The sequence below is a fragment of the Protomyctophum parallelum genome (genome assembly GCF_964188405.1).
Source record: "Protomyctophum parallelum genome assembly, chromosome: 1".
NCBI classification, from domain to species: Eukaryota; Metazoa; Chordata; class Actinopteri; order Myctophiformes; family Myctophidae; genus Protomyctophum; species Protomyctophum parallelum.
The window spans coordinates 87001797-87023479 of NC_139697.1; the positions used below are offsets into that span (position 1 = coordinate 87001797).

The following is a 21683-nucleotide window of genomic DNA, read 5'->3' on the forward strand; positions in this document are numbered from 1 at the left end:
CGTCTCCAGTAAGCAACTTTGTTCTCTCTATCATTATTGTATATTGTTATGTTGAACAAGTTTTCTGATAGAAGTTCATTTTGGTGATCTATATTAATTACATTTCCTTGAGGTCAAAGTGTGTGTGTGTGTGTGTGAGTGTAGTGTGCACTGTCTGTATGTGCTAATTTGCTCAGAGATTGTATCTGCTCTAGTACCCGTTGTATATGACCAGAGTACTTACTGCCAGTACCCGTTATCTAGGCCCCATCTACAGTATGTATCTTTTATGATCCAGACAATCATTTTAGTATTATGGACAGTAAGTTCATGCCGTGGTTGTCACTGTATTTGAAACTATTTTGAATCAAAACACCAGCAAAAGCTAGAATGTAGTTGAATGTTGTTAATATGAGCAATTGGGTTTTTTCACCTGGGACTACACAAGGGGTACATATGTATACCATGTAATAATAATAATTATTATTAATATTATTATATGTATACCATGTATGTAAGCCTGCCTAACCCAGTGGTTCTCAACCTTTTCAGGCCGTGACCCCCAAAATAATCATATTTGAACGGGGGACCCCTCTCCCTGTCAAGCACTTGGAATTGTAGGATTTCAGCCATAACATTTTGACTCGGTTCCACAGATAAATATTGTTAAAATAGCCGATCGTATATAAAAAATAAGACTTGTCCAGTTAAGATTGGTTTATTAAAATATCATTCCCACCACTAAGGTTAACAGTCAGGCGGTCATTGCTTAAAGGCTGGATGTCCCAAAGTGCCAGACTACCATGCAGTAGCGTGGCTAACATCAATTGTGTGCAGACTGCAGTCTTGCTAAATCCTAAGATGTATACTGCAGTTATCTCTGAGACTGCCTTAAAGCACAAAACAGTACAAATTGTCGCTGTCCGGGCAGAAACCAGCTATTAAACTTTGGTCAATTCTATTGAATATCCTTTACGTCTGTGTGTTGGTTAACCATAGTTGAACCAATGAAAAGTATTCCCGCGAATGTCCCGCCAATGACGTACATTTATGTCAAATAGGTCTTTATAGTGGTTGATCGTGGTCACATGCTACTTACATTAGCATTGGGTTGCTATAGGTGATGCAGTAAAGAGAAAATGAACCGGCCATCTTGTTTGTCCACGGCCGTCTACTCGTCTTCTTTTCAAATGCCTTTATCTCGGATTCCTCACCCAGATTGCACCCCTAGGGTCAAAACACGACAAAAACATTCGACGGCCCATTATAACCAAAGAACTAACGATGGGGACCACACAATGTATTTTTTGGGATCCTTCAAAATAAGGGGATTACAGACAATTCTGTCAAGAGAGAATTATGGAATGAATACTGTAGCTGGCAGGCAGTGAATGTGAAGTATTAAAAGTGCTTCTGACAAAACTCCAATGGACCCTGAAACTGTGTGCTAAAGCAACTCCACCACCTCTCCCTCTCTCATGCAGTAAGTAATTGATACTATAAAGTTACACTGCCAACTTTGATGAGGTTTTCTTAATTTTGTGAAAATAACTACATTTCATTTCCTCAAAAATGAACATTTTGGTGTTAGCTGGTTTCTGCCCGACATCAGAGGTATAACACATACACCCGGAACAAATATTTGGTATTCTAACTTGAAGCACAAAACACATACACGCACAAATAGTTGGTATTCTACCAAACAGGTGTTCTATACAAAACAAAAGAACAGTTCACTGTGCAGTGTATAGAAAACAGACAGGCCTACATGTAAATACATTCAACATAAAAAGAAAATGTCAAATTACTGTACAGAAAATACAGGAACAGAAAACAATTAAAAATTAAACATTCGGATCTGGCAACCTGCAATGATGCCAGAAATGAGGAAAACACTGATTAGATAAAAAAAATAACTTAACACGGTACCAGTCACAAAACTCAAAAGTTCAAATGAAATCCCCTTTCCAACACAAATCTATACATAAATGTCCCGCTAGTCCTGCATAAGTGCATATGAGTGATCGATATTTGTGTTTTGAGTGAAGAGACAGCTGTTTAGGCTAACACGGGCATACAGAAATATTCCATATACATGAATTACCACCACAGACATTGCCAACATAATGTGCTTCACAGCGCTTTTTCCCTATTCTTACTGTAATAATACGTCCAGGCTGTGTATACAGATATTAGTACTACTGCATACTTATTTATAAATCTATTTCATTAATAATTTCCCAATGAACCCAAAAAGCATACCTGCACACAGTATGCTATACTTGGATGGCTCTGCAAATATATTATCTACCCATAGCATAAAAAAAAGAAAGAAAATAAATCAGTAACAACGGCTACAGAAACAGCACTAGTCTATGTTCAAAGTTCAGTGCATGTGACTCGGGTGACACCGTGAATCAGGAGCGTGGGGCCCAGACTGTGGGTCAGCGCCTCCAGCTGAGCCAAGTACTGCTGCGACAGCGTGGCGTGAGCGGGGGGGCGGGGCAGGTACAGGAAGCGGACGGCGGCCTGAGAGCTGTGCTCCGTCAGCAGAGAGTTCACCGCGAAGAGGAACTCCTCGGAGAGAGCGTGGTTGGGCGTCGTGGTGGTGGTGGAGCCGTCGTCCCCGGCCTGACCACCCGGTCTCGCTCCGTAGTGCTCTACCGCCTTGTCCCAGGGGACTATTTTTATAGACGCTCTAATTCGAAGCTTCCGTAACAGCTCGCGAAAGGTCTCCTCGTCGACCACCCAGCCCTGGTCACTGGAGTCGCTCTCCACGTTGAGAAAGATCCTCATCCTCGCATGGCGCCATCGGCTGGACATGTTCAGCACGCACGCCATCTGGAGAAGGAACAGGCTGCACACGTCCACGCAGTCGCGGCTCCCTGGCTGCAGCAGGTTCAGCGGCCAAACGTCGATGGTTCTGTCCGTCCCGTCGACCTTGCTGTCCCTGCCCTCGCCCTCCAGCTGAAAGAAGTAACGGCCCAGGCAGACATTTTTGCTCATCTTGATGGCGTCGGATATGATTCCCACATACTCCTCTGGAGTTAGCCAACGAGGGCTCTCCACGTGCCGGACGGGGGCGAAATGAGCCTGCAACGAAGGCAGGTCAACCCCAAAATTGTAGTCCCCGTCACTTCCCGTTCCCACTGATAAGTCGCAAAATGCAGTATCTTGTAAAAAGTAGTCTTCGGGAGTGCAGTTATCATAGAAACCCAAGACAAGGGTGTTGGGCTTCATTCCACCTGGAAAGGATGAAATAATCACATGATAATAAAGAAAGCGATATGGCTGACTCTGGTTTATTCCTCTTGGTCTCGACAGTACTGGAGGTGCAGCACACATATTAATTGATTGATTGATTGAAATATTTATTAACAGTTTGCAGAATTACAGTACATTTCAAGCACAACTAGGTCCACCATGTTCAATTCATCAAAACATTTAGAGACGTACAAATAAGACACTTCTATATAGCCAAAGAACATATCAGGAATTCATCATAAAAGGAGGTAAAAAGGGAAAATAAACATATACAGTGAGGGGGAAAAGGGGGGGGTGGGATTCTGATTTTACAGGGGCCAGTTTCGAATTGCAGCCGTCCGTAGGTGCCCTTTGAGAGCGGTTTTGAAGGAGTCAAGGGATTCGCATGTCTTTATTTTTTAATATATATTTTTTATCCCACGATTTTGTAACCCATTTTTCACCCCTGTGTCAATCATCTAATGTGATCCTGGGCTCTACACACCCTCCACCAACCTAGTCCCCATATGTGGGGGACAAGGGGAGAGCAACGGACTTGAACTCATGCTTCCTTCATGCCCGAGTGTCCAAGTTGCTCCTTTACACCTGACAGGGGGGAGTTTCCCTGGTTGGACATAGCGCGTGGAAGGAACACGTTATTCCAACCAGTTCCTTTCCCCTCCATCAGGCGCCCCGGTTGGCCAGGGGGAGGCAGTTTAGTGACCAGGATTACTGCATGTTTTTTGTGAGGGTACCTACCCTAGGGGACACGGGGAGAACATGCAAACTCCACACAGAAAGGCCCTTTCGCCAACCCCGCCTTCGGGTATGGGCACTGATGACGCGGAGGAAACACGCCGCCAGCACCCACAGCGTCCCGAGCGGGAATCGAACCCAGGACCTTCTAGCTGTGAGGCGACAGCACTACCAACTGTGCCAGCGTTCCCCCGGATTCGCATGTCTTAATGACTGTTGGTAGGGCGTTCCACATTTTGGTGGCATATAGGAGTAGGCATACAGTATAGGAGTAAGCATTGGAGTACACAGTAAAGCATAGGAGGGAAGAGAACCCATGTGCTCACCCAGTCCTGTGATGCGCAGCAGATGTTGTGTCCCCTGCCTGACAGAGGGAGAAAGAGTCAGGTCCACAAAGGCCTTCACTCCCAGTTTATCTACTAGAGTCAACCAGAAGTTATACTGCTGCTGGACTGGGTCTGATGGCAGGGTGTCTGGAACACAGTAAGGGACAGTATAAAGGACAGTAAAGGACTGGGTCTGATGGCAGGGTGTCTGGAACACAGTAAGGGACAGTATAAAGGACAGTAAAGGACTGGGTCTGATGGCAGGGTGTCTGGAACACAGTAAAGGACAGTATAAAGAACAGTAAAGGACTGGGTCTGATGGCAGGGTGACTGGAACACAGTAAAGGGAGGCACTGTTTAAACCAGTGTACTACAAACCCAAACATTTTATTGTCAAGGACGCCCAAATCCCCATATGAGAAGATTTGAGTTAGAAATTCCACCTTTCTTTTAAACTAATGAATAGCCACAGCTTTTGTAATTGCTAAATGAATAGATCAGCTGTTTTCTAATATCCCAAGTATAAGATAGGGATCCCTGGAACGGCTGCGGCTCCTTGAACCACTTTGAAAACCATTGAATGACATAAACAACATAAACTACCAGTTTGGATTTGAGGAGACGAAAAAGACACTGAACATGTTGCTAAAGTTGCTAATAAGTTGGCTAAACTAAACTATTAATGCAGAGGTCTCACAAAAGGTTGAAGAAAGCCAATATAGCAGCTCTACAAGTGCACAATGCGCTGTACAGTCTGTGATCTTGTAGATCTGCTAACTAAGTATAACTCATTTATACATTAGCAGTGGTATTTGGTAGGTGGACGAAATGTAACCTTCCAGTAAAAACAGAGGGCTGGCTCTGTTAACATTGAACTGTCACAATGTTACATGCTTCTTATACATTGCTTTGTCACCACCGTGTGGAGATGTGGGGCCAAAGCAGGCAGCACAGAACAGTTCCATGTTTTGCATGGCATTACTATTGGGCGGGAACCCTAGCATTATGTTATGCTTTAGCTATCTACAAGCTCATAGCTACAAGCTCTTAGCTTGTAGGTCTGCTATTTTTGAAAAATCTCGAAAATGTGATGCAAATCTTTGAATATAAAACACTGGCTGGTATTAAAAACTGTGATGCGTACTTAAATTACGTTGTGGCGTATTCCTCCACGTGGGCGGAGCATATCCAGACACTATATGAGATATTCGGTCGGCTGCGAGAGGCTAATTTGACAGTTAACCTCGCAAAATGTGAATTGGGGAAGGCTACGGTTACCTATCTGGGGAAGGAGGTGGGCCAGGGTCATGTACGCACCATTGCGTCAAAAGTGCAGACTATTAGTGAATTCCCAGTGCCACAGAGTAAGCGTGAGCTTCGCCGGTTTCTAGGGATGGCAGGTTACTATCGTGGGTTCTGTAGGAATTTTGCTGAGGTGGTAGCGCCACAGACAAGTATGGTTAGCCCTAAAGTCCCGTTTAAGTGATCTACGTATTGTCAGGTGGCATTCGAGTCTGCTAAGGCTCTTCTCTGCAGCGCGCCTGTCCTTACAGCCCCTGGTTTTTCACGGCCGTTCAAACTGGAGGTCGACGCGAGTGACAGGGGGACGGGGGCCGTGCTGGTGCAGGAGGATGTTGAGGGCATTGATCACCCGGTTTGTTATTTCTCAAAGAAATTCATGAAACACCAAGTGAATTACAGCACTGTTGAAAAAGAGTTACTCGCTATGTTGTTGGCGTTGCAACATTTTGAAGTATATGTTGGGTCTAGTGCGCTGCCTGTCACTGTGTATACAGATCATAGCCCGCTAACCTTTTTGTCCCAAATGCGCAATAAAAATCAACGCCTGATGCGGTGGTCCTTGTTACTACAGGACTTCCGCGGGCCTGTGTGTGCAGGCTCGTCGTGGTGTGAGTGGGTGATTGTGACAGGGGGAGTACCAGGAACTGACGCAGCCTCGCCGGATTGGTGCACAGAGGACGCAGCCTCGCCGGATTGGTGCACAGAGGACGACGGCAGGTTTAAAAGGCTGTCAGAGAGCCGGCGACAGCAAACCCATACCTTCCTGACTCCCAACCTGTCCGCTCCGCTGTTAGCTCTGTAGCCATTTGTGCATTGTGAAGCCTGAACAGACATGTAGCTAAATGTAACTTTGCATCGCTTGATCCAGAATATGTAGCTAACCGATAACAGTCCGACTTGAACGGCCTCCTGCCGAGTTCTACTCCGCCAGGTTAGGGTGCTCAGCTAACGATAAGGGAGGGGGGGCTGATCTTTTGTTTTCCGTTATATATTGTTTTCTGACAGGGAGGTTAGCGCTTGTATTTTGGTTGGGTTCATTGAGGCAAGCATTCACTTTTTATTTCTAGTTTTGTTTTGATGTTCAGTCCTCCGCCCTTGGAGATTTTGTAACCATTGCCTGAAGTGAAGAACAAATAAAAAGAAAACATTGAAAAGTCAATTGTTTGGACGGCGGTTTTCTTGGGAGCTGGGAAGGTCGGTTTTCCACACTTGTTGTTTCGGTTCCCCTAGGCCGAGACATCACGATATTCTTTCAGAGCGAACGTTTTTATCTCAAATCTTTGCTTCTTTTTTTGCTGCTTTTTGCTGCTTTATTTTGAGATGGGGAGGCCAAATACATACATAATTCTACAGGTCCTTTACATTAAATAGTATGAGAACGCCCGTTATAGAAACATAGGTTTTTCAGAAAACTGTCATGATTTAGAAGACATTTTGTAGAATCGAGCTCAGGTCAAAATGGGTTAATGGGTATATAAGTAACCGGAGTCCCTCAGGACTCAATACAAATAGGCGATCGACAAGCGCTTACGACGACGCAACATGTCACATTATGAGCTTGCCGATCTGCAATTTTCAGCGGAAGCTTTCCCCACAATACCAAGGCTGCATGGCTTGTAGCAATAGATTAGATTTGACAGCAAATCAAAAAAGACCTTGAACAAATCAGGAAAAGAAAGATCCATGTTAACAGAGTATAATACCCCCCCCCCCCCCCTAAACACAGTGTATTTGCTTAACCTATGCAAATGTAAAGCTTTCTTGTGTGACCCAAGAGACATTCAACACTAACACGCCGGTCATCACACTTGGACTAAGTATTTCAAAAAGGTGTTTCAAAGGGACATTCAAAAATAAAAAAATAATTAAATAGAATTCTAAACCGATAGCAGATGGCCATTTTGCGCCTTACAGGCCATTGCAATCACACATGAGTGGCTCACAGATAAGAATCACAACAAAGCATTATTGGCTAGATATTGCCTAAGGGGGGGGGGGGGGGGGGGGGGGGGGATGGGGACTATTTTCCAAACATTACCCAGATCCCCCAGCTGGACGTGGCCCAGCACGAACAGCCCTCCCTTCTTCAGCTGGTTAACAAAGTGGATGAGTTGACAGGAGGATCGGGGGTTGGCCACCATTAACAGCACCTGGGGCCTCCAGAACTTGACGTGGTCTTTTCTCACATCCAGCATCAAGAGATATTTACGCACCTGGACAACAGCGGTGGGAAGAAAAGGACGAAATCATTGCAATGAGTTGCATTTATAATGTAATTAAACTGTATAAACCAATATAATAAACCCTATGAACTATAAAAACTCATAAAATGAAGTGTGTGTGTGTGTGTGTGTGTGTGTGTGTGTGTGTGTGTGTGTGTGTGTGTGTGTGTGTGTGGCCGATCCTCCGAGTTTACTCAGAGTGTAAAACAGTGTTTATATTTACACTTTCAGTTAACGTTTAGGATTGACTGTATACTTGGTGGAAAATGAGGGCCTGGCTGATGTAACCCCAGCTGCTGGTGGGAACTCTGTAGTGAAGGAACAGAAGTAACAGCAGCAGGAGGACGATACTGGCCGATGAGTAGACTGGGTTAATCACAAACATCATGACCAAGCAGCTAACGATGCCCAACAAACAGGTGTGCCAGGAGAACACTTGGAAGGTGGGTCTGTGCAAAGAAAAGACAGCGAAGAACAGTGGTACGTTTATACATGCTTCGGTCGACACTTAAACCCATGTAGACCTGAGAGCAGATCCTACAAATCTCTTCTAAATCACAGTTTTCTGAAAAACCTATGTTTATAATCAGTGGTGCTCAACCTTCCCCCCCCCCCCCCCCCCCCTCCCAGAAGCAAAGATTTCAGTTAAAAACGTTTGCTCTGAAAGAATATATATATTCAAAGATTTGCGCCACATTTTCACGATATTTCAAAAATAGCATATCTACAAGCTCGTAGGAGCTTACTTGTAGATATGCAATTTTTCAACAGCTAAAGTTTATGGAGAGAAGGCTTGCGCACAGCCGGTAGACAATTTGGAGCACTTTGCGATGGTGACGAGGCATACAACGTAGAAGAAAGGAGGGACACCCACACACGCCACTTGCAACGTTTCGGTCTTGCGACCTTCTTCAGGCTAAAGTTTTAAATCATGGTTAAAGTGGTTAAGGTTAAGGCGAGACCGATGCGGCCTCAGGTCTAAATGGGTTAAACCCTCAATACTTGTAAAGTGGACATGAGTTGCCTCCATACTTGGTGCTCTTTTCCCCTCTACGCCCAAATCTTGTTGGAACGCGTTGCGAGCTTGTAAATCTGCTATTTTTGCCTAATGGTCCCTCCACAATATGGATGCTGGAGGTTCAAGTGGTTAAGTTGAAAATTCATCTTTTCATGACGTAGTTGTAGACTAACAGGGGTTGTGAGTTGTGACTGTATGCGTACAGTTAGTATGTGTATGTCTGTCCCCTCAAAAGTAGACCAATCACAGCTGGAACCTGTGAAGAGTGTGAAAATTGGGTCGCAGTTTAAAATCTATAGTATACATGTAACATTTTTTGTAGAATGACTTTTAGTTGCACCAACATAGTCTTTTTAAAATGGCGGAGCAACACGGTTAGGTGACAAAGCCTAAAGCCCTAACCACACCAAAGGGTCGAGACGGTTTTAGCGTTGTCCCTGCGGTGTGATATGTCCTGTTGCACCCACGTTGACCCTAGTGATTCAACGCATGGAATTCAATGGCCCAAACCACACCAAAAGGTCGAGGCGGTTTTAACTCCTTGCAACCGTTCGGACCCAAGGATTTAAAACAAGTCCATGGCACTCCCCGAGGCTGATTTTAAAGCTGCAATCTAGGATTATTTGAATGAACTCTACTCTACTCTTATAATTGAATTTAGACCATGTTGTCAGGTAGGTAGGATACCGTCCTACACATAGTAATGCCTGAAGCTCATAAGTTCCATGGCCAAGCAGGAATCCAATACGTTTCATTCATGTCGTACCCTGGAGTCACATACTCACTCATATCAATTTTGTGATGATTTGAAATGTGTTGTTATTTTTCATGTCATGAATATGAATTGAATAACCAGGACCTGGATGGAAACAAGAATGCAAGGTTTCCCCCCCCCCCCCCCCCCCGGTTCTTTTAGAGTTTAGACTAAGCGTTTGACTGTACTCTGTACGTATGTTGGTGGGTATGGAATTTAACTTCCCCATTACTTTAACCAAGAAAGCAGAATCCCACTTCCCCATTACATTATACAAGACAGCAGGTCTTTATTCATTCGTTAAGAAAGTAGTCTTCGTTAATTCATTACCTGAAGTTTGGTGCAGATGCCCACTCGAGTGCCAGACAGGCCAGGTCAACAGCAGCATAGGCAAGCAAGTAGAAAACGGTAACCAGTCCAGCTATAGCATTGAGCTGGCCAGCAAACACTACACACTGTAACAGAGACAATAACCAAAAAACACACATAATCGAATCCCTTTTGTAATGCTAAAACAATTGAAAAGGCGTTTCTGCAACAGTTCCAACGGTTCTCCATACCTGGACCATGCCCCACGTATACAGGACGGCCACCCACGGGTTTCCTGAGTTTGATTTGATGGCAGCGGGGGCTAACGGCAAACCTGTGACCAAAGCAAAGGGTTTCCCTTTAAAATAATGTATCGTTACAGGGGAGGAGAGAATATCTAATAAATGGCTACCTCAATCGTTTACCAAAGAGATGATCCAACGCCAGAGCGTGGAGAATACGCGACGCCCCGATCATGGAGCACATGGCGGCCGACAAGGAGGCACAGTAAACCCCAATGGTGACGAACGGTGACCATACATTGATCCTCTGGAAGAACCCATAGTCCTGAGTTAAAAGGCCCCTTTGGAAAAAAGGAGGGAAAAAACAGATTTGTGTAGAATATTAATAATAATAATAAACTTAATTTATATAGCACCTTTCATGACATATCATGTTTATCACGATAAATGATGTTTATCATGCACTAACACTAAAACATTCCAGGGGACTAAAATGTGACTAAAGCTAAATGAGAACTATTCAAGAGACTGGCTACGTTTACATGGACAGTTAAATCCCCTTTTCATTCATGTAACTGACTGGTTTATTCCATTTTTAAATCCTATTGAAACAATTGTGGACTCATGTAAACACTCATTCGGATTGAAGTTCATTCTGGTCTTTCTGTGCATGCTTGTTTCCATGTAATTGGTATGGCTATATTATGCTCTTGTTTTGCGATTAATTATATTAAGAAATTAGACATGTTTAATTTCACATCTCTGAGAGAAACCTCTCATAGGCTACAGGATACATCAAATATAAAGTAATACGGCATAAAAGTGTTTTTTTATTATTATTATTTTGTTTTACTGAAATGTAGTGTAGTAAAAGTAAACAAAAATTGGAAAGTAAAGTAGAAATACTTGTACTTTAGTACTAAAGTAAATGTGAAATGTGGAATGAAATAATGGGATTTAAAAGTATTGTCCATGTAAACACTCATTCGGAATGACCTTTCCCATGTAAACACGCAGCAAAAAACATTACTTCTGAATTAATTCATTCTGAAGTTTTCATTCTGAATGAAAAAGCCCTCATGTAACCGCAGCCACTATGACAAAATTTGCTGTCAAAATCAACACTGCTGTGCTTTCAGACCTGTCACAGATGCAGCTGACGAGGATGAAGAGCAGAGCATAGACGGTGAAGGTGTAGACCACTGCTATGATGGTGCCTTTAGGAATGGAAACACTAGGGGTCCTCAGTTCCCCTTCAGAGACACGGAAATAAGACAACATAGCAGGGTGTGTTTAGCTCCTTTGTTGTGAAGGAAATTATTTTAGCTTTACATTTTAGATTTTTGCATTATTATGTTACCTTTTAACAGAACACAACATATTTGTGAATCAGCTAAGCTTATCATTTCATAACAATCGAATAGTATATAGTATCGATAGCGGAAAAGCAGTTATTCTCTGCTAGCAACAGGTGCAGGTTGGCACATGATTACTCTTCAATACAGCTACTTATAGAGTAAAGAGACAATATTTCAACCTTACAGAGTAAAGTCTGATATTTATACTTGAGGGATATTTCACTTTAAAAAAATGGGGGGGGTAATTTTATCATCTACTGGGGCTTTTGGGGAGCAGCACCCGACAGTTTTTGAGTTTCTTGATTCACTATTTATATATAGGATATTCATTTTATCAATATATAAATAAAACAAAATTAAACCAGAATAATCGAAAACACCCGTCATTGGTTCTGATCACTCATACTGCTAATTACACACTTCTTTATCTCCCCCACCCCAAAAAGAAAGATTAGCCAATTATGTGTCAATGTTGCACATTGAAAATATCGGATCTACAAGCTAGATTCATTCATTCATCATTTTACTGCACACAGTTTAAGTACAACCAAGTAGATCAGGGTTAATGAGAGTTTCAACCTGACATATTGGCCCCAGCCATGATTCCAGTGCAGCTGGTGAACATGACGGCGAACACAGTGGCGAATGACATGACCGTGTTGGTACTGTAGTCCATAGAGTACTCAGCTGTGGAGAGAAATGAGGAAGTTAGTCTTAGCCTAGGCTTGTATTGATCGTCCTAAATGTATGTAGTAGGTAGGTGTAGTTTTTTGCGTTGGCTATTAAAGAAATGACAGAAATACAAGATGGCAGCGTGTCGCTTCATGCGGCCCTGCAAGCTTTTACATCTGCTATTTTTGTACTAAAATAAAAAAATCTGACCCGTCTGATGTGAGTGGTGCTATACTGTACTTGTGCTGTATTGTACTGTACTAGCCCTCCTCCCTGGCCTGTGTGTGTCTGTCTGTGTCTTAGGCTGTGCAACAGTGACACTTGGTGGTGAACAAAAGCTATTTTCGTGCTCGGACAGGCAGGCAGGGACACAGCCACACACAAAGCTTTCTATAGGAGTGGTTGCACCACTCAATAATAATAATAATAATAATAATAACATTAGGTCCTAATGTTAATATCTGCTCACCAACCCAAATGTCACCAGGTACTCACGGCCTAGGTTTTTCCTCAGAGTGGAAACACTGAAGCCGGTGTAGCTCACATTGTAATGGTGGGTCTGGTTGCCCGGTCCCATGTGGGTGATGACGAAGTCCAGGTGGCCGACCGCCAGGGGACTGATGAAGATAGTCAGCACGCTGACGGTGACAACCACCAGGATGAACAGGGCTGTGCGGGAGAATATGTGCGCCCCCACCAGGCACACCAGCAGACAGAGCTGCAGGATGACAGAGGCGTATAGCACCGTGTACCAGTATCCCTGGGGGAGAACACGGACCCCCTCTGACACAGACGACTCTAGAGTAGAGGAAAAGGAAAAACAAAACTATTATACTGTCATATTAACCACTATTAAATTATTATGTAGATGGTGGAAATGAACACTCTTGGGTTATGGGAGAAAAGAAGAAAAAAGATTTCAAAAGGTTCAAAAAGAAGGCGATAATCGACAGTCAACGGAATGGTAACGGGACAACTCACCCCTTTTCTGTTTTCCTCCCGGAATCTTCCCCAGTGAGGGGTGGGAGAGGCTGGATGGCAGACAGCTGGACTTTGAATATCTCTAACTATAAACTTACACGACAGCACAGCAGACAGCCCAAGTACAAATATAATTTATGAAAAGGCTACTACAGTGAAGTCGGTTCACGGAAGTTGTTGTAGGCTATGTGGGGATTATCTGACGAGGTACCATTTGAGTGGGCAAAACCTTACATTATACTAAATTATACTAAATTGTTTATAGGGTCAAAATGATAAATGATAGGAGCAATCTTTTATATTTTTCCAAAAATAATACAAACGGCCAATAGCATATTACAAGTTATCCCCCTCACTAGGGAAAATTCCGGGAGGAAAAACGGGCAAGCACCGGGGTGAGTTGTCCAGTATTCAATGGAATTGCATGTTTCACGACTTACCGGGATCCACACCAAAAATGTCAAGTATGGCCTCCACAAGACCGAGTACATACACTCCACATGCACACACTTTGGCCAAGAAGAACATCAAACCGATGCTTCCGCCAAACTCGGGACCCAATGACCGACTGATCATAACTGATGAAGATTTGTTAAGGGACATGATGAGTCAATACAATAGATGTTCTGTACATGATCTGTTCCAATTGCATCACCACCATAGTCATATGATAATGACTCATATCGTAGTGCTCTCTAAGGAAGGATACAGTACGCTCCGCCTCCTTGCACAGCACCGTTAGTTGAAATAGCGCAGATGGACAGTATGGTGAGAGAAACAATGGTATAGGCGACGAGCAACATTAAAAGGCCCTGGAGAAGGCCTGCGTGACCGACTACAAACCCTAGAAGAGAGAGATTGTGTTAGGACTTGTCTGAGAGCATAATAACACTGTTGTTGTTTTTTCAGATAGACATAATACTTTTTGTCAGTGGATCAACCCAGTATTTGCATATTATAAAAGGTCCTTTAATGAAGTGGTTTTCAATATTTTTCCATGTCAAGGACCACCCACATCAATGTGTATTTGACCACGGACAGACCAGACCCCCATCTGAAAATATTTGTGCCAGGAAGTCCCATACAAGATTTGGGGGTCTTTCAAATTATATTCAAACATTTTCACATTTAAAAAGAATATATATATTATTATTTTTCCCCCACATTTTAATTAACTAATTTATCTGGGGGACCCTGCTGGAACCCCCTCAAGGACCCCTGGGGTCGCTGGACTCTACTTCGAGAACCACTGCTTTAATGTTCCTTACTTACTCACCAGTTCTCAGAAAGAGTACAATGCTGAACATGGACAGAATGGTCGGGACCATCACCCCAAAGAAGGTGTTCAGTTTGCGGGGTCCTTCGGCTGGAGTCTGAGTCCCAGACCCCGACTCAGGGGTTGCCTCGGACCCCATGCCACAAACTACCTGGCATGGGGTCAGACCACACACCCCAGCCGAAAGCAGGGGTGTGTGTTCGTTTGACATAGTGAGTCGGAGACGGTCACTTCTTGATTCTCCTTTGACCTGTGAAAAGGGAACCAGAGTCACCAGACCGTGAGGAACTTAGGGCTCAAACCTCAAACATAAAATAATATAGCATATCAGACTTTTCAACAGATGACAGCCTCTCTGGGACTGGGATAATAAGGCATTTGATTGATTGATTGATTGATTGATGTATATTAACAGTTTGCAGAATTACAGTACAATCCAAGCACAACTCAATACAAAAACTGTTAACTGTGAGTGGACGACCCAATAAAGCACTACATTTGTTTACAAGAGGGTCCGGTCCACCTTGTTCAATTAATCAATTTCACATCTGTCTTACTTATCAAAGTTTAATAATGTTTGTTTTTGAACTGATCGAATATGGAGGATCTGACAGAGAGAGTCCAGACCCTAGTTTTATTTGAACACCATGCACACTATAGCAGCACCCACCACACCACCACGTCACGTGTTGGGTGGAGCGAATAAAAAAAAAACTTTGCGTCAGCGGGCAGCAGCGGCTATACCTACGTATAAAAACAAGGATGGTGATATTGAAAAGCCTGGCAAATAATAGGTGGCACCACACAAAAACATGCATTTGTATAATAGTGCCACACGTCTATACAAGTCGTAGTGTTGTTTTGTTTTAGGGATGAGCGCTATTCTGAAAAGCCCGGGTGACATTACACTATTAAAAGTGCTCTCTTCTTGCATGCAGATATCATTATTAAATGAAACATTGAAGCATGACGCATCATTATTATTAAACCTCAAAGCAGCAGCTCTGACTTCACACTGTCTGACAACAACTGAACTCACCCGAACCTCCTCAGCTTCTCAATGCTCTGCATCCACTTCCGCCTCACCCAAAAAAACTCTCTCAACGTCGACTATAGCTGCAGGCAGACAGACCGTCCAAATAAATAATATTGTTGTCATTAATGTATGTGTGATCCGAGTATGATCTAAGTAAAGATCTCCAACAGAAGCGCGCAACATGGTATGGTAGAGTTAATGCATAACGGAGGGAAGGAAGGGGCACTGATGCTGCCTTAGCTGTCTACCCCAATAACATTACACTGACTGTACATGACGAGCCTCCTCTACTTGGCTATTATTTGTTCAAAAGATGTCACGGGAGGCCAGTGTCTTCGTTCATGTGACTCCCTGCCAAAAATGGGAGGGGGCGTGCTAAAAAAGACCGATTTGTAACACGCCGTGCGATGGTGTCGCGGCGTGCCTATAAAAGAGACGATCTACAAGCTCACAGCGCGTTAAGTTCGCCGCGCACTGTGAGCCTGTATATCGACTCTTTTAATACCACACAGACATGTTGACGAGCGAAGGTGTAGCTAAACATTAACACGCCCCCTGTAGACCACACTACCAGAAGTTTACTTTCAGCACATTTCTTTTAAACAATATATTTATTGACTTTTTTTTCCAATTATATAAAACATTACGGTTATAGCTCTCTTGTTAATAAAATGTCCAGAAAAAACACAAACAGATACGCAGATACAATAACAAAACAAACAAAAAAAGACGATCATAACAAACACAACTCAACAATCAAAAAGAAAAGGGAAAACAAATAAAACAGATCTAATATGGTCCCCATTTTCCTCCCCACATTACTGTGAATTATCTAATACAGGTCCTAATGGATTGCTTTTCATAAAACGTATTATTTATTATTATTTATTTTCCACTTATTTCTTGAAAGTCGTCAGATTTCCCTTTAATGGCTAAACGTCAATTTCTAGTGCAAGACAATTTGACAGTTACTCTCTCAGGGTCTGAACTGCAGTGCACAATTCTGTTAATGTACTGTATCTGTTAATGTTATCTTCTGCCTTTTTACCTAAATGGAACTGAACTGAGACATCTATAAGAGCTGGAATTATGGCACATGGGCAACAGGATCTGCCAAACCAAGGTATTGTTAATGTTAATGGATTTCAAGGCACATTAGTAATAAATAAAATGTTTATATCTTCATTCCATTGATGCCTGCATTAATGCATGAAGATCATAATGGAATGCAAATGACAAATGATATCAGTCCCACAAGTATTAGTGTATTAGTGCAACTAACCCTTCAGACTATGGGTTTTATGGTAAGTCTCCCATTGGCTTAGAGGCAGCCTAGAAACGAGGCAGCCAATCATCTTTCTTTTTTTGTCAATATACAGTATGCAGTCTTAGTTTTAGTCATCATAGCTTAGTATTAATTTCGTTTCAATGTATTTATTCATTTTGTTACTTACCGGAATTCTTTTTTTAATTATTATTTTTTTTTTTGTGCTGGGTGCTTATTATTTATATTTGTCTGTAGCCTACTTGATGATTATTCTTCCTCCACACAAGATGTCATTACAACGGCCAGACAATTCAATTCAATTCAATTCAATTCAATTCAATTCAATTCAATTCAATTCAATTCAATTCAATTCAATTGGCTTTATTAGCATGAGAAAACATACGTTTACATTGCCAAAGCAAATAAAAAGGAGCAATACAGCAATACAATCAAAACAAAATGTATGTACATTTGAAAGTCAGAGTCTTCATTTCTATTAAGATCACTCGATGCAGATAGTGCAGGAATACACACAATGATTAGTCTTTAGGGTATGTGTTCCATTTGATATCCTTCACAGCAGCTCACAAATCTAAGAAATCTTTCTGCTGTGTTTGCACATTGTGTGTGTGTTTGCAAATTCATTCATCTCAGAGAACAAACAGGTCTTTAAAGCTTTAGGGAAGTCTTTTAGAACCTGTGCGAATTCAATTTACATATACTGTACGCTGAGGAAGGCCCAGCTGGCCCACTAGGCCGAAATCGCTGTTTGCTTGGCAGAGGTAAATAAATCATGTGAAAAGGACATGTATGTGCAGTGCTGGCAAGTTAGTATACTTTGTCTTTTTATTATAATTGTATAGGCTGAATCTCTATAGAGACATTAGGTGTCATTCTCAGGGGTCACCACCACTCACCACCATTCAATCTTGTGGTGGATATTTTGTCAAAATTTGATGTTTACCAGTTGCCACGGACATACTACAATATAAGTGGTCAATAATATTACCAGAATAGAAACTATTATGGCAGAGAATGGGGAAGGCAGTTAATATATATTTGACCAACTATACCAGGGGTATTCAACTAGATTAGGCAGGGGGCAACAATTGTAAACAAGACTGCATGTGTTTGTGGTTAACTGTTAACTGTTTTACCATTTGTTGTGTGCTATATACTTATATCGTTAAAGTTTCCATAGCAAGGATGTTTTTACGGGGTGGGGTCGTTGGCCCCATGCCCAACCCCCAACCTGGAGGGCCATGCAGGTTTGTCTGGACTCTACCCGGAATACCTGCCCGACGTGGTTGAACCTGCAGGGAGCTAAGCCCCCGTCGGTATACCCGGGTCACGGAGACACACAAGCTTCCCCACCACGACACGGTAAAGCAGCACAAGGAGAAGATGGCTGGGGCATGCAGTGTTCAGGATGGCACAGGAGCGTATACCTCTAGGATGGACTCCTGTAGGGAAAAGGAAGAAAGGTCGGCCCAAAATAACCTGTCGTCTAACTGCGGTAGCTGAGCTGAAGGAGATGAACCTGACATGGGGCGAGACACAACATGCAGCACAAGACAGAGTGTGTCTTGTCTAACCACACAAGTGGTTATAACATATAACAAGTGGTTATAACATAATATAACAAGTGGTTATAACATAATAACAAGTGGTTATAACATAATATAACATAACCACACAAGTGTTTATACATGTGTGTTGTGTGTCCCCGCACGTGCATGGTTAGACAGATGGAGGAAGATCGTTAAAAGGCCACTTCACCCCTTTTGCAACCAGATCTTATTTTAATGATTTTTGGGAGACAAGAAGAAACACTTTCCTGGGGCTTTTATGTGGCTAATATGTGTCTTTAGATATTTTAGTATTTCCAAGTGTCCATGATGTCATGGACGTCTGCTTACGGACAAGACCGCAAAAGAACAAGGAGGCGTGGCCTTTGCGCTTAGAGGCAGGCCCCACGGCCGTCTTGAGTGACAGGCTGACAGCCAGGCACCAATGTTTTTAACATACCATAATACAGTTGTTCAGGACTTACTTGGTATTTTAACGCGAGGCCCTCGTATGAATGACATTACACAAGCAATCTGTTTTTAACATAGCTAAATGATGGAGAGTTGGTAACCAAATGGACCCTTATATATAGATCTTTAACTCTTGAGAGCGTTGAAATGAAACCATATGAACCCTTACGGGTCCATTTGGTTTCATTTTACGCTCTCAAGAGTTACATATTGTTAAAACATCTGCATTACTTAATTCACCAGAAGTGTACACTTAGTTAGAGAATGTATATAATTGTTATTATCTCATCAAATCTCATCAAATAAATGGTAAATGCTGCATTTATATAGCGCCTTTATCCAAAGCGCTTTACATAGATTGTGCATTACATTCACCCATTCACACACACATTCATACACCGATTGCGGCAGAAGCCATGCAAGGTACCAACCAGCACATCGGGAGCAATTTGGGGTTCAGTGTCTTGCCCAAGGACACTTCGACATGTAGACAGGAGGAGCCGGGATTCGAACCGCCGACCCATGGATCATTGGACGACCTGCTCTACCTCTTGAGCCACAGTCGCCCCCCAAATGGTGGAGCGTGGCTCAATTTCTGAATAAATAATGGGCCTTGATATGAAATGGGTTGAAAACCACTGATCTATACTATGATCTATTATATCTGCTATCTCGAAAATGTATCTATCCACCCATAAACATATGGTACCCTTAGCAGCATTGAAATATTTCCATTGGGGTCCAATGGAAGAGTTAACTAATATAACTATTAAAACTAATACATGTTAAAAATGGAAGCTTGTGTAATGTAAAATGGTAAATGGTGCATTTCTATAGCGCTTTACACAGGTTGTGCATTACATTCACCCATTCACACACACATTCATAGACCATAATGGCAGCAGAAACCAGGGGTTCAGAGTCTTGCTCAAGGACACTTCCACACTAACTCTGGGGAAGCCCGGGTTCGAACTGGCAACCGTGACCGTCCGGCCACTCTACCCCTGAGCCACCTCGATCGCACAATGTCGCTTGTGTGATCTGCTTGCCTTGCTCTTAACATAGCGTTACAACTAGCCTCGGTACCAGGCTTTCATTTTTGTTGGTGCAAAAATTGAAAGCCTGGAGGAACGCATTGGCCGCTCTGGTCTAAAAGTGGGATTCAACCCTTCCGGGTGGGCGTCGCTCCAAATGATGTGACGTAGCGCTGCACTAGGGGGGAGAGGAGGGGCCGGGGGTGACAGATCGATGAGATCCAATCAGGGCGTGCGCAAATCTGAGCCGCGACCCGCGTTGATGCCTGAACAACTGTTATGTTAAAAACTGTTCGCTTGTGTAATGTCATTCATGCGAGGGTTTGATTTAAAGTACAAGGTTTGATTGATTGATTGATTGAAATATTTATTAACCGTTTGCAGAATTACAGTACATTTCAAGCACAAAGTCAATACAAAGACTGTTAACTGTGAGTGGACGACCCAATTAATCATTACACTTGTTTACAAGAGGGTCCACCATGTTCAATTCATCAAAACATTTAGAGACGTACAAATAGACACTTCAATAAAAGAACAGAACAGGAATTCATCATAATGGAGGTAAAAAGGGAAAATAAACATATACAGTGAGGGAAAAGGGGGGGGGGCAATGCCGGAACAACTCTACTCTATTATGTTAAAAACCGGATCGCTGGTTGGAATAACGTGTTCCTTCCACGCGCTATGTCCAACCAGGGAAACTCCCCCCTGTCAGGTGTAAAGGAGCGACTTGGACACTCATGCATGAAGGAAGCATGAGTTCAAGTCCGTTGCTCTCCCCAGGTTGGCGGAGGGTGATGTGTAGAGCCCAGGATCACATTAGATAATTGACACAGGGGTGGGAAAATGGGTTACAAAATCGCTTGTGTAATGTTATTAACAGCCCTGCCTGCCTGCATGGCTGTCAGCCTGTCACTCAAGATGGCCGTGGGGCCTGCCTCTAAGCGCAAAGGCTGCGCCTCCTTGTTCTTTTGCAGTCTGGTCCGGATGGACACTGGGCTCACTTACTTCCTGGACTACATGTTGTCTCAGTAAGACAGCCATCCCCCTATTCACAAAGAGGAGCAGTGCACCAAAACATTATGGTAATTGTAGTCCAGGACGGAAGTGAACCCAGTGTCCATGACATCATGGACACTTTGAAATACTAAAATATAAAAAAAAACACATATTACCCACATAAAAACCACAGGAAAGTGTTTGTTGTCTCCCACACATCATTGAAATAAGATCTGGTTGCAAAAGGGGTGAAGTGTCCCTTTATGTGTATTTTATACTTATAATTAGTATAAGTTAATATTAGTAATAATTAAATATTAATGAGAAATAATAATGTATTATTACATTATTACTAATAATGTAAGTGTATATTTGCACAAATAGATCATTTTTGCAACACAGCGTGGGCAGTGCTACCGCCCACGCACACTGCAAGTTGCATTTTCCATGCACCAGCTGTTTCTGGACGGGAATTCTTTAGGTGTTTTAATCATTATGTTATACTTTAGCTATTGAAAAATAGCAGATCTACAAGCTCATAGCGCGGCAGATCTGCTATTTTTGGAAAGTCATGAAAATGTGGCACAAATCTTATTCTTTCAGAGCAAACAATTTTAGCTCAAATCTTTGTTTCTGGGGGGTCCCTGGCTGGAACAACATATTTTGAGATGGGGTTCGGCGGCCAAATACATTGGCATGAAATAGTTTGAGAACCACTGATATAGAAACATACGTTTTTGAGTGGTGCAACCACTCCTATAGACAGCTGTGTGTGTGTCCCTGTGTCCCTGTGTCCGAGTACGGAAGTAGCATATTGTCACTACCAAGTGTCACTGTTGTGCAGCCTAACACAGACAGAGGCCAGGG

General features: G+C 42.8%; 1 protein-coding gene across 1 annotated transcript; it reads right to left on the reverse strand.

The window, feature by feature from the left end:
* Positions 1-687: 687 nt before the first annotated feature.
* Positions 688-15798, reverse strand: slc12a9 (solute carrier family 12 member 9). Its single transcript, XM_083783412.1, has 14 exons — positions 15478-15798; positions 14439-14688; positions 13872-14006; positions 13603-13740; positions 12677-12979; positions 12089-12196; positions 11293-11404; positions 10335-10492; positions 10161-10243; positions 9931-10055; positions 8085-8277; positions 7645-7819; positions 4305-4451; positions 688-3224 (listed from the first exon to the last, which is right to left on the reverse strand). The coding sequence occupies exons 2-14, from the start codon at positions 14647-14649 to the stop codon at positions 2359-2361; spliced, it is 2754 nt and encodes a 917-aa protein (XP_083639538.1). The 5' UTR covers positions 14650-14688; positions 15478-15798; the 3' UTR covers positions 688-2358.
* Between the last annotated feature and the right edge of the window lie 5885 nt (positions 15799-21683).